Source organism: Microcaecilia unicolor, chromosome 9 (genome assembly GCF_901765095.1).
Source record: "Microcaecilia unicolor chromosome 9, aMicUni1.1, whole genome shotgun sequence".
Taxonomy (NCBI): domain Eukaryota; kingdom Metazoa; phylum Chordata; class Amphibia; order Gymnophiona; family Siphonopidae; genus Microcaecilia; species Microcaecilia unicolor.
In genome coordinates this window covers 27,383,882-27,396,986 of record NC_044039.1, presented here as the reverse complement: position 1 = coordinate 27,396,986, position 13,105 = coordinate 27,383,882, and the positions used below count along the sequence as shown (strand labels likewise).

The 13,105-nt window shown below is 43.4% G+C and overlaps 1 protein-coding gene across 1 annotated transcript in view; it reads right to left on the bottom strand.

Annotated features, from left to right (window-relative positions):
- APPL2 (adaptor protein, phosphotyrosine interacting with PH domain and leucine zipper 2) overlaps window positions 1-13,105 on the bottom strand; it is a 96,133-nt gene that overhangs the window by 10,959 nt on the left and 72,069 nt on the right. Inside the window, exons 12-17 of the mRNA XM_030214153.1 lie at window positions 9,963-10,005; window positions 9,817-9,873; window positions 9,632-9,720; window positions 8,253-8,411; window positions 7,709-7,761; window positions 6,644-6,818 (exon numbers count right to left, since the gene is read on the bottom strand). Coding sequence (XP_030070013.1) covers window positions 6,644-6,818; window positions 7,709-7,761; window positions 8,253-8,411; window positions 9,632-9,720; window positions 9,817-9,873; window positions 9,963-10,005 — 576 coding nt within the window. The remainder of the gene's footprint in view (window positions 1-6,643; window positions 6,819-7,708; window positions 7,762-8,252; window positions 8,412-9,631; window positions 9,721-9,816; window positions 9,874-9,962; window positions 10,006-13,105) is intronic.

Genomic DNA, 13,105 nt, shown 5'->3' with positions numbered 1-13,105 from the left:
GTGTGGGCTTACTGGTTGTCAAACCCTGGATGGATGGTTACGGTCTTTTCTCAGCTCTGGGGATTCAGTGTGCCATTGGCTCGGTTTCAGGAAAGGAGAGACATCTCTTCTGGGGCAAGCTCTGAGGTGGTGCCAAGGTGAACTTGAGGAGAAGGAGCTTAATATGCAAAGAAAAAGTGGGGGAATCTGGAGAGCTCCTGCACTAAGAGAAGGAAACCTGAGAGCTGTGCATCTTTGAGACCGAGGAGGAAAGTTATCAACGTGGGATACTGTTAAGATGTGTTATTTCACTTCACTGTTAACCCCCGTTATTAGTAAATAGTTCTCATTGCATAAAATGGGACCTGTGCTAAAATAACACGTCTTTAGCCCATGTTGATAACTACAACCCTGATGATGAGCCTCTGACACCACCATGTAACTCTGCTGTCATGTCCTCTTATCTTGAGCTGCACTTCGAGGCCTCAGGGGATGGCTTATCAGCACAAGCAGGAGGGCTACTACCGACATTAACCGCTGCATCACTATGTGAAATGGAACTTTTTATGAAGCACTGTTTTTAAAAAGAAAGTTTGCCTTAAGAATAAAGACATTTGGGATAAGACAGGGAATTTGCAAAGACGAATCTAAACCACTTAAAATGTTGAAACTGTATCTATGTGGGGATAACATGCAAGAGCAAAGTAGGGTTTCAAGCAGGGTATGGTTCTATGAAAGTATTCAGAATTCCTAGAACTAAGAACTAGAAAGTTATCAGTTTTCCTAAGAATTCAATGCTTTTCAGGGATTAAATGTTTTAAGAACCACTTAGTGGAATGCTCACATGTTTTAAAGGAAAGTATTCTGACTATTGCCAAAGCATACTATCTCTCAATCAATAATGCAAGAGCTCTACTACTACTTGACATTTCTAAAGCGCTACTAGGGTTACGCAGCGCTGTACAATTTAACATAGAAGGACAGTCCCTGCTCAAAGGAGCTTACAATCTAAAGGACAAATGTACAGTCAGTTAAATAGGGGCAGTTTAGATTTCCTGAAAGATATAAAGGTTAGGTGCCAAAAGCAACATTGAAGAAGTGGGCTTTGAGCAAGGATTTGAAGATGGGTAGGGAGGGGGCTCAGGAAGTTTATTCCAAGCATAGGGTGAGGCGAGGCAGAATGAGCGGAGCCTGGAGTTGGCGGTGGTGGAGAAGGGTACTGAGAGGAGGGATTTGTCCTGTGAGCGGAGGTTACAGGTGGGAAAGTAAGGGGAAATGAGGGTAGAGAGGTAATGAGGGGCTGCAGACTGAGTGCATTTGTAGGTAAGAAGGAGAAGCTTGAACCATATGCGGTATCTGATTGGAAGCCGGTGAAGTGACCTGAGAAGAGGGGTGATATGAGTATATCAGTTCAAGCAGAATATAAGACGTGCAACAGAGTTCTGAACAGATTGAAGGGGGGATAGATGGCTAAGTGGGAGGCCAGTAAGGAGTAGGTTGCAGTAGTCAAGGCGAGAGGTAATGAGAGCGTGGATGAGAGTACGGGTGGTGTGCTCAGAGAGGAAAGGGCGAATTTTGCTGACGTTAAAGAGAAAGAAGCGACAGGTCTTGGCTATCTGCTGGATATGCGCAGAGACGGAGAGGGATGAGTCGAAGCTGTAGGCATCCTTGGATACTTTCACAAACATACATTATTATCATCTAGTCTCTATAGGTTCTACAATATAAATTATAACCCCCACATATTTTTGGTAACATCAGGAAATAACCTGCCAGAAAAAAGAAGCAATTTCTTGCACTTTGCTATCAAGTTAGTTATGGGGTGGTCTTTTGTCTTTGGAGTGGAAAAATGGCCTAATGGTTAAGTGCAGCAGGTTTTGATCCACTATTGTTAAAAATGTCCAAAAACAAGTGGTATAGTCATTTTCAAACCTGAAAAACATCTATTTTTTTTTTTGGGGGGGGGGGGGGGGGGGTTGAAAATAGTCATTTTCTAGATATTCTGTGCTCAGTGCATTTTTCTTTTGGGACAATTTTGGAAAATAAAATGTCTAAGAGAAAAACGCCCAAAAACCAGCCATTGGGATGTCTGGGGGGCAGGGGCGTATCGGCGTGGGGCCACAGGGGCGTGGGGCCACAGGGGCCTGGGCCCCCGCAGAATTCGCCCTGGACCCCCCTACCACAGACCCTATCCACCTCCCCCTCCGTCCCGCCCGCCCGCCACCAACCCGTCGCCGATCTTTGCTGGCGGGGGACCCCAAGCCCCCGCCAGCCGAAGTCCTCTCTTCCGTGCAGGATGCAAGTTGCAACGCTTCCTGTTCTTCTGAGTCTGACGTCCTGCACGTACAACGTGCAGGACGTCAGACTCAGAATTTGGAACTCAGTCTGACGTCCTGCGCGTTGTACGTGCAGGACGTCAGACTCAGAAGTGCAGGAAGCGTTGCAATTTGCAGCCTGCATGGAAGAGAGGACCTCGGCTGGCGGGGGGTTGGGGTCCCCCGCCAGCAAAGGTAAGTGACAGCAGCGGGGGAGGGTTGGCGGCGGCGGGAGGGGGTGGAAGAGTGTCATTGGTGGCGAGGGGGGGGGGGTCCGGAAATGGCGGGGGGGATCTGTGGCGCCGGGGGGGGGGGGGCTAAAATGTGCCCCCTCCCTCTGGCTCTGGCCCCCCCTACCGCCAGAGTCCAGATACGCCCCTGCTGGGGGGCCATCATTCTTAGTAGACTGGTCAAACAGACATCCCAGTAGAGCAGTGGGGCAGCCTACTGGGAACTGCAGTGAACGTCAAATAAAAAGTCCCAGGTACACACCTCACCATAACCCCCTTATACTGTATGGTGAGCCCTCCAGGAACAGAGGAAAACCTGCTGTACCTCACTCTAACACCACTACAATAGCTCTCAAGCTTTCAGGTACAGCAGGTATTTAGTGGTTTTTGGAGGGCTCACACATTCCACCAGAAGTGTACCAGTTAGTGTGGGATATGGGTCTGGGTCCCCCTTCTCTACAGTCCACTGCATCGACCACTAGGCTACTCCTGGGATCTGCCTGGTACTCTAACAAGAATGGCTATCATATCTGAAGCTGTCGTAGAGTCTAGTATGTACTGTCACATCTTAGGGAGGTGGGAGGGGGGTCTGTGACCACTGAAGGAGTTAAAAGGGGATTATGCTCTAGTAGTCATTTGGTCATTTTGGGTACCTTTTGGTAATTTATTCATGACTGAAACAGGTTTTAATTTTGGCCTTAGATGTTTTCATTTGTTCCATTATTGCAGAAAAATATCAATCTTTTGGTGCCACCCATGTCCCAAAACATGCCCTCGTGAAATTTGGACGAACTGTGGAGAAAAATGTCTAAAACTGGAGTGTTGAAAATCACAACTTGGATGTTTTTGAGAGAAAAATGCCCATCTGCCACCTTATGATGGTTTTTTATTTTGAAAATGAGACCCCTAAATCTCTTCCTGACAATTTCTTAGAGAAACTGAAAAAAGTCTTGTTTTCTTAACCCAAATATACAAGATAGTAACCTACTACTACTACTTATCATTTCTATAGCGCTACAAGGCATACGCAGCGCTGTACACCATACACAAAAAAGACAGTCCCTGCTCAAAGAGCTCACAATCTAAATATGGAATGTTGCTAGTGGAATAGCAACATTCCATGTAGAATCTCAAATAGTAGCAACATTCCATGTAGAATCTCAAGTAATAGCAACATTCCAGAATCTCAAATAGTAACAACATCCCATGTTCCACTGCACTAACCACTAGGCTACTCCTCCACTAGCAACATTCCATCTAGAAGCCTGCCCTTGCAGATCAGCAACGCAGCCACGCAGGCTTCTGTTTCTGTGAGTCTGACTCACAGAAACAGAAGCCTGCACGGCCGCGTTCCTGATCTGCAAGGGCAGGCTTCTACATTATTACTACTACTACTACTAATCACTTCTATAGCGCTACAAGGCATACGCAGCGCTGTACACCATACACAAAAAAGACAGTCCCTGCTCAAAGAGCTTACAATCTAGATAAGACAGGTAAACAGACAGAACAATTAAGGGTAAGGGAATAAAGAGGTGAGGATAAAAGGACAGGGCAAGTGAGTAGTGGTTAGGAGTCAAAAGCAGTGGTAAAGAGGTGGGCTTTAAGTCTGGACTTGAAAACCTGGTTTCACATCAGATGTAACCATTGTCTAGTGGACTCCAGGAAATACTTTGGGAGCATTCTTGGTTCCATCAGTGAGTATAACAGCAGGTTACTACTACTACTATTTAGCATTTCTAAAGCGCTACAAGGCGTACGCAGCGCTGCACAAACATAGAAGAAAGACAGTCCCTGCTCAAAGAGCTTACAATCTAATAGACAAAAAATAAAGTAAGCAAATCAAATCAATTAATGTGTACAGGAAGGAGGAGAGGAGGTTACAAGTGGTTACGAGTCAAAAGCAATGTTAAAAAGGTTCCAGCTGTTTCCGACAACACAAACGGAATGCATCCAAGCTGTGTTTTTAAAAGCAGGACAAAAAGCAGCAGCAGCAGCATGAATTAGCAAATAAAAAGTGAAATCTGGACAGTTCTACCTATATCTTACAAGCTCCTGCCATGTGCAATCCCCATCATAAACTGTAGTGCAAGTTAATAACCTACAGCATTTAGGCACAATCGAATGTTTGCTACCTTGGAAGTACCCAGACACAAGCACCACTGCTTAGCATTACACAACCTTTACATATATAATAAAGGTCTTTAAAATAAGAGATCACCTCTATATCTTCCAAGTTTCTCGTCTCCAGATTGGTCTCAGACCTTCATTGGGCTATACTGCAGATCTGCTCAGGGAGCAGGAGCCCCCTTTGAGACCTTAGAGATTAGTAAGAAACTGGAAAACAAGGTTTAGCTTGGTGTACATGCTAAAAATGACACAGACAAAACCTTAGGGGTATGCACTGCCCATGTAGAAACATTTCAGCATGGATATCGTTTTACGAACCTATGCTTTAAATGCTGCTTTACAAGCAGGCAAGATGGCGTCTGAATAGGACGTGTGTGAAACAGCTCCTCACTCAACTCCCTCTTGCTGTTTTTTTTTTTCCTTAAAAAATACATTTCCATGCCCAAGAGACGGGGCAAACAGAGGGCTTACCCTGCTCCCTCTGCAAGACAGGAATTGGGACCGATGGACCATTTCACTGTTCCCAGAGTAGAATTGACTGGGCAACAACCCTTGCTGCAGGAGGGATCGATGAGAGGAGAACCGACCTACCTGCCTGAGGGAGAGACCACTCTGAGCCCAGAGGAACGGAGTCCTCCTTCGATGCCGGCAATGCTGGCAGACCAGAGCCCTGGATTGACTAGACCCGATGAGATGTCTGATCTGGGAGCAGGGGCAGACTCTGCTAGCAGAACGCCGAGTGCAGCAGTGCTGCTGGTTACTGCTGAGAATACCGAAGGAGCAGGAGTTGAATCACAGGAGAGCAAGACTGGCTCTGAGAAAGGAGCTCAGGAAGAGGTAACATTGAAATTATTTCCTAAAAAACCGGAGAAAATAACCCTAGAAAAAATTTGGGATGCTTTGGAATGTTTAGAAGATTCTTTAACCCAGAAACTATCTCCAATAGTTAAAGTTACTCAATCAAATCAAGCTAAAATAGCAGACTTGGAAAAACAGTTGGAACAATCTAAAACTTTTGAACAAACAATTATACTTGAAACAAATCAAATTAAAGAGAGTCAAATAACTTTAATAAAAGAAAATGTATACTTACAGAGGAAAATAGAAACTTTAGAAAATTTACAAAGGATGAAAACATTGAGATTTATAAATTTTCCTAAAGTTCCAGCAGTGGCTCCTTTAATAACATTCAAAAGATATCTTTCTGAAGTATTAAAAATTACTGAACAATTGTTTCCACCTGTAGCAAGGATTTATTATTTGGCTCCCTATGTTAAGAAACCAAGTGAGCGCATAAAACCATCTATGGAAACCCCATTTGAGGAGCTAAATTTGAATTTATCACAAACAATTGAAGATGAACTATGTGGAGTACAACCTGCTACATTAATTATAGACTTTGTTCTACAGCCGGATCGGGACTGGATCTTGAAAACTTTCTTTAAACATAGACATGAAGTTTTTCTGAATTGCAAAGTCAAAGTATTTCCTGATATTGCTAGACAAACTCAGAAAAGACGTCAGTCTTTTTTGAAACTTCGTGATCGTGTATTGTCACAGGGGGGAATTTTCTGGCTTAATTTTCCTTGCAAATGTGTTGTTAAATTTCAATCAATTAAATATGTTTTCTTTGAGAGTGATCAGTTAGCAAAATTCCTGGACTCCAGACAAGAACCAGCCGTAAACTCTCTTGTGCTTCCTCCATTAGTATCTACTCCGTGATAGGATAAGTGGGAACATGTTCTACTCATTTTTTCCTATGTTAACCAATTTTTGAATTGTGCCTTGCCTATAATTGTGGACTTTAGCAGTAATTATCATTTAATAGATTTTCTTTATAAAATATTCTCTTGTATGGTATGATAATACTCCTTTTCTGTACAAGTGTATCTTGTAAAATTCATTAAAATTACAAATAAATCAAAAAAAAAAAAATGTTGCTTTACAGAAGGAATGGCTAGGCAAGGCAAGGCAGAAACGGCACTGTACCTCAAGCTTTTGCTAGTTATCATCAGATGGGTCTCGGTTGTACGGAAGATATTATGAATGGCACGAGCAGCCAGAACTTGTCTCATGGCCTCAAAGATCACCACGCTGCTACTATCCGACTGGACAGCCATAGATCCCAAGAAACGGACGACAAACACCTGCTGCAAAAGTGACCCTGGAAAACAGGGAGAAAAAGGGTTGGGTTCTTTACATGGGATCCTACCAGATGTGTACTTACAATAAAACAACAAGTGCTAAGTAAGGAACAGACTGATATTTGTCACTGAGCTCAGCGTCCTGCACAGTAACGCTCAGACACCAGAGAGAGAAAGGGGGGCCTGACACCAGAGGGGGGGGGGGGGGGTATCGCTGTCACACACACACACACTCTCTCTCTCTCTCACACAGTTAATGTCTTTCTCTCTCTCACACACACTCTCTCACACTGTATCACATTCACTCTCTATGTGTCACACAGTCACTCAAACACTCTCTTGGTCTCATACACTCAGTCTCACAGTCTGTCTCTCACACACACTCTCTATCTGTGTGAAACACACTCTCTCTCTCTCACACTGTCTCTCACATATGCACTTGCACACACTCTCTCTCTCTCAGACACACTGGCACCCAGACTCACTCACTCTCTCTCACACACACACACACTCGCACATTCACTCTCTCTCTCTCTCTCACACACACTCGCACATTCACTCTCTCTCTCTCACACACACACACAGTCACTCTCACATACACTCTCTCAAACATACACACTCCGAGGAAAACCTTGCTAGCCCTTGTTTCATTTGTGTCAGAAACGGGTCTTTTTTACTAGTTTCCTATAATGGAACCTGGGTGCCTAGGTTCCTTTATGGAACAGGCTTCTACTGAATGCCCTTGGAGTGTCTAAATAAAGGCGCCCAGTTATAGAATTGACCCCATATGACCAAATGCCAGATAATGGGTGTAGTACATAACCAGACAAGTCCTCATTTACTACATCTGTTTGAATTCTATTGGTATTTCTGTACAACATTTCAAATCACCTATAAATAAAATGTTTACCTTCCTCATCCGATCTATTACTATCTTCTGTTTCTCCAAATGGATTTGTTCGCCTGGATGATATATTTTAAAATAAAATTTTAAGACAATCTTGTAATAAAATCATCAAAAAAACATTTACAGCACATAAGTTCAGCAGAACTGCACAGCAGTGGAATTGCTACACTGTCATACAGGAGATCCTGGTTCAGCCTGAGTCCAGTGCCTATTTCTCCAAGCTTAACAGGGCTGAGGATGCTTCAGCAGAGTATTCTAAGAGGGGAAGACAGGAAGGGAGTACCAGCAGCTGCACAATGATAACACCTAGTGGCCAGACTTAGTATGCATGTAAACTGGGTTCTGGAGGGCTAAGGACTGTTGTGGGAATCTTAAACAGGATATCTTGAGTAGCTATAAAGGATGACACAGGGTAGTGAAATCCCAGTAGAGGCCAGTCCTGATTAAGCTGAAATCCCAGAAGAAAACATCCAGGTAAAAAAAAAAAAAAAAAAAACTCAGAAAGCAAAAACACAACCACCATATCCCCACAAGAAACCTCTTGTACCTGCCACCTCGGTTGTAATCCATAAATTCAGAAGCGGGAAGCACAATGTCAAACTGAATTGGGGTTCCTGGTACAATTAATTGTGCAGAATCTGGTGGGTCCAATGGTTCCCTGATAACGGTCTTGGTGTTCTCTGGTTCCACAGACTTTGGATTATGACTAATGTACAAAAAAGCAAGGGAGTTAGGAACAGCAGCTTGTAAGGCATTTGATATTTTGGGTAGTGAGGGCCAGAGCCCGAAGTGGGGAGGCACTGTTTAGCCGCCCCCCCCCCCCCCGAGCCACCGCCACTGCTGCCTCCACATTGGACCCCCCTGCCGGCCTGCCGACGATCCCCTTGAACCCCCCCCCCCTCCTGCCACCAACTCTCCCCCGCCGTCGCATCAGATACCTTTTTTCCTGGCGGGGGTCCCTGAACCCCGCCAGCTGAAGAGAGTCTTCTTCAGCGCCGGAATAGCGCCTTCGTTCAACGAAGTTCCTGGTGTGATCAGCTGTTTCGACGCCTTACGTCCTGCACGGGGCTACATGTATGGTGCAGGACGTAAGGCGTCGAAACAGCTGATCGCCGGAACTTCGTTGAACGAAGGCGCTACTCCGGCGCTGAAGAAGCCTCTCTTCAGCTGGCGGGGTTCGGGGACCCCCGCCAGCAAAAAAAGTATCTGATGTGGCGGCGGGGCGGGCAGCAATGGCGGGGGAGAGTTGGCGGCGGGAGGGGGGTCCAAGGGGATCATCGGCAGGGGGGCCAGGGCCAAATCTATGGGGGCCCAGGCCCCCTCAGACCCACGTAGCTACACCACTGGTGCTACTGAACCCGCACCATTTTTAAGAAGGTATCATATAACTGGCTGCCCTACAAGTCAACATGTGGCTTGTAGGGCTAATGCTGTAGTAACTATAAGATTATTGCTGCTGATTAATCATTCATCTTAATACCATATTTGAATAACAATAACTCTACAATAGTGACATTGTGAATACTACTACTACTACTTAGCATTTCTCAAATAATAGTCCATAAAATGTGGCGATGACCAGTAGATTTGTTGATTTGTAGGCATTTCCAAACCGCGTGCTGTGACAGTGTATATATACGAACATAGCAAGTAAAAATGAACAATGTAATAGTTGGCAGGAATGTCACACACAGTTCAGTGAATCTTCAAGCCATGACAGGAAAGCAAAAAATACCCAACTAAAAAAAAAAAACAATCCAGGGTCTGACAAGAGACTATCCTGTTTCTTATGCATGTCTGAACAGCACCCACTGTTTGGTGACAGCCATCATGCTGCGCTAGGTGGACCTTTGGTTTGATCCAATATGATTGCTCCTAGAGATGAAAGGGTATCGATCATGTTTATAATAACTGTAAAAGCTATACCTTGGCAGTATGGTCCCATGTTTTTTTCCAAAGCTGGTTACGGGAGTCACTGCTTGTAGGGCTGTCTGGTTTAATTTGATAGCAACTGCCTGGAAAAAAGCAAAGCAATTAAAAAATGGTCTCTGTGCTCTGGACCCAACCATCTCAGAATGACATGAAGGCAGAAAAAAAAAAAAACAATTTACCTCTGGGTTATCAGTCAGATAGATCTGCCTGGAAATATTGTTGATTGTACAAATCCACTGTAAAGAACATGAAAAAAAAAAGGATGACCAAAATCTCAGACTATTCAAAGACAAATAAATCAAAGTAGAAATAATAAAGTAGTTACCTCCTCACATTCTCTTTTGCCCTCTGCCTGCAGGATAATGTTCCTAAAATTAACATATTTGTACATAAATAGACAGAACAGGTTTGCGAAGACAACTGCAATCTACACTCACAAAAAAACACCTTCCAGATAGTTTAACCAGAGGTCTCAAATGAAAAGTATAGTTGCTTACCTGTATTTACCTAATTGCAAAGGTCTCAAATACAAAACCTACTATGCATCCAACTTCTCCGTTATAGGCAGCCAACTCTGGAACGCCATACCAAGATTCATCCAACAACAAATAAACATCTATGCTTCCGAAAGCTGCTGAAAACACACCTCTTCAAACAAGCCTATCCTAACGACCCAACTTAAGTTACGACCCTAATCCACACCACTAACAAAACATGCCTCAATCCTTCCCCCCACATTTCTTCCTCTTGTCCTCTATACAATTGTATTATCTTTATGATACTTTTTACCTATACATTGTATTACCTCTAAGATACTTTGTACCCATACATTGTGCTATCTCTGTGATACTTTGTACACATACATTGTAAGCCGCACTGAACCTGCTACCAAGCGGGAAAGAGCGGGGTATAAATGCTATAAATAAATAAATAACAGGGATTTTCTGTAGGCAGCAGGGGAATGCCACCACACTTGCTGGTGACGTCCTCCAGATGGTTCCAATGCTTGGTGCCCTCCCCTATCTCAGGGAACTGCTTTGTTTGCAGTCCCCCTGAGCATGCGCGAGAGCTCCCGCCTTCCTCCCTCAAAGCCCCCACCTCTCTCTCACTCTCTTCAGTCTAATTCCAAGCGTAGGTAAGGCTTTCGTGTGATATGCAGGCACACTTGCTGATGACTCTACAGCTGAGAAGCACCGGATTTAACTACAGAAGTCTGTGATCTGACAATTTATAAAAGCAAGCGGAGAAGATGATTTCAAAAGTGCAAAACATTTCTCAGTATGGACTGACTGAAGGTCCTATTTTGCTGTGAGGAAAAATCAAAAAATAATATACTTCATAAATGTATGAACTGAAGACCAAGCCGCAGCAATGGAGACAGAACAAAGACTTGCTATGGAAATTGCTTTCAACCAGAGGGAATGTGCTGCTATGTTGTCAGAAGCTGAAATATTGGATTCAGGGTTACGAAATAAAATAATCTGACAGACAGTGAGATAACGTATGTGCGGAGACTGGTAATCCTGGTTTGTTAGGGTTAAGTGCTACAAATAGTTGAGAACACTGACAAAAGGTAGACGTCCATTGAAGGTGGTATAACAGAGCTCTGCATTTCCTACTGCTTCGCAGCATTTCCTCTGCTTCAGTGGAGTGAGGTTTAGGGAAGAGTGCTAGCAGCACTATAGATTAAGATGGAATTCCAAAACTACCTTTGAAAGGAATTGGAAATATTTATTTGTCGCATTTGTATCCCACATTTTCCCACCTACTTGCAGGCTCAATGCGGCTTACATAGTGCAGTAGTGGCAGTCGCCAATACTGGCATGAACAATTACAAAGTGAAGTTATGACAGACTAATGATCAGAGTTGATAGACATATTGGGGGTCAAGGGGAAGAGTAGGTTATGTCCAATATGAACATTTATATTGTTGTGTAATATGTACAATCACCTTGTTATGTCGAAATTGAGCATATGGGGAATAATTCACTAAGTACGTAAGTACATAACCATTGCCACACTGGGACAGACCAAAGCTCCATCAAGCCCAGCATCCTGTTTCCAACAGTGGCCAATCCAGGTCACAAATACCTGGCAAGATCCCGAAAAAGTTCAATACATTTTATGCTGCTTATCCCAGAAATAAGCAGTGGATTTTCCCAAGTCCATTGTAACAATGGCTTATGGACTTTTCTTTTAGGAAGCCATCCAAACCTTTTTTAAACCCCACTAAGCTAACTGCTTTTACCACATTCTCTGGCAATGACTTCCAGAGTTTAATTACACGTTGAGTGAAGAAATATTTTCTCTGATTTGTTTTAAATTTACTAATTTGTAGCTTCATCGCATGCCCTCTAGTCCTAGTATTTTTGGAAAGAGTAAACAAACGATTCACATCTACCCGTTCCACTCTCTCATTATTTTATAGACCACTATCATATCTCCCCTCAGCCGTCTTTTCTCCAAGCTGAAGAGCCCTAGCCGCTTCAGCCTTTCCTCATAGGGAAGTCATCCCATCCCCTTTATCATTTTCGTCGCCCTTCTCTGTACCTTTTCTAATTCTACTATATCTTTTTTGCTGAAGTTATGGTCACAAAAATCAGTCTTCCAGGTGAGATACTGGATTGTGGCTTCTGACAACAGCTCAAATGATGGTTCAAGCAATTTCACAAAAACAATGTTGAGATTTTATATCCATGCTAGTGCTTGAAGGGTAGATAGAGGTTGATGAAGTTTTTATGAAGCGAGAAATTAGCGGATGCAGCAATATTGGTTTATGATCCACTTCGCCATAGTAAGTTGATACAGCAAGAAGATGAAGTCTCACAGAAGTTGTTTTAAGATCAGAATTAGACAAGTGGGGGAGATACGTAAGAACATCTGGAACTAGGTAGGAAGTTGGATTAATTTTATATGGAGAACTGCAATAAAAAAACATCTCTTACTGCTTCGCACTGTAGGATTATTTTGTAGAAAGTTTTCTTGCAGCTACGATGATCTCCTTAAATTCTAGTGAAAGTGGAAAACAAGATATTGACTTTCAACATCCATGCAGTCAGATAGAGAAAAAGAAGGTTGGGATGGAGAAGTCATCCGTTCTGCTGAGTCAACAAAGTTGTCTGGGTTCCCAGATATAATTGGTGGTTCCAGAACTAATGAGTACAGAACAGGATATCATTTTTGTCTTGGCCAACATAGGGCAATTAAGAAAATTTTGTCTTTGTTTCTATCTTCTGCAGAACTCAAGATATAACAGTAAAGAGTGGAAATGTTAGAAGAGACCAGTTTTCCAGGAGATGGCAAACACACCATAAGCCATGAGATCTGGCTTTATGGAACAGAAGAGATGACCTTTCTTGCTGTCCTGAAAAGCAAATAAGTCCATGTTCAGAAGTCCCCAATTTGAGGAACAGATAGTGCGTGACCACTAGGTTTAGGGACCACAAGTGAAGATATAGAGACCGGCTA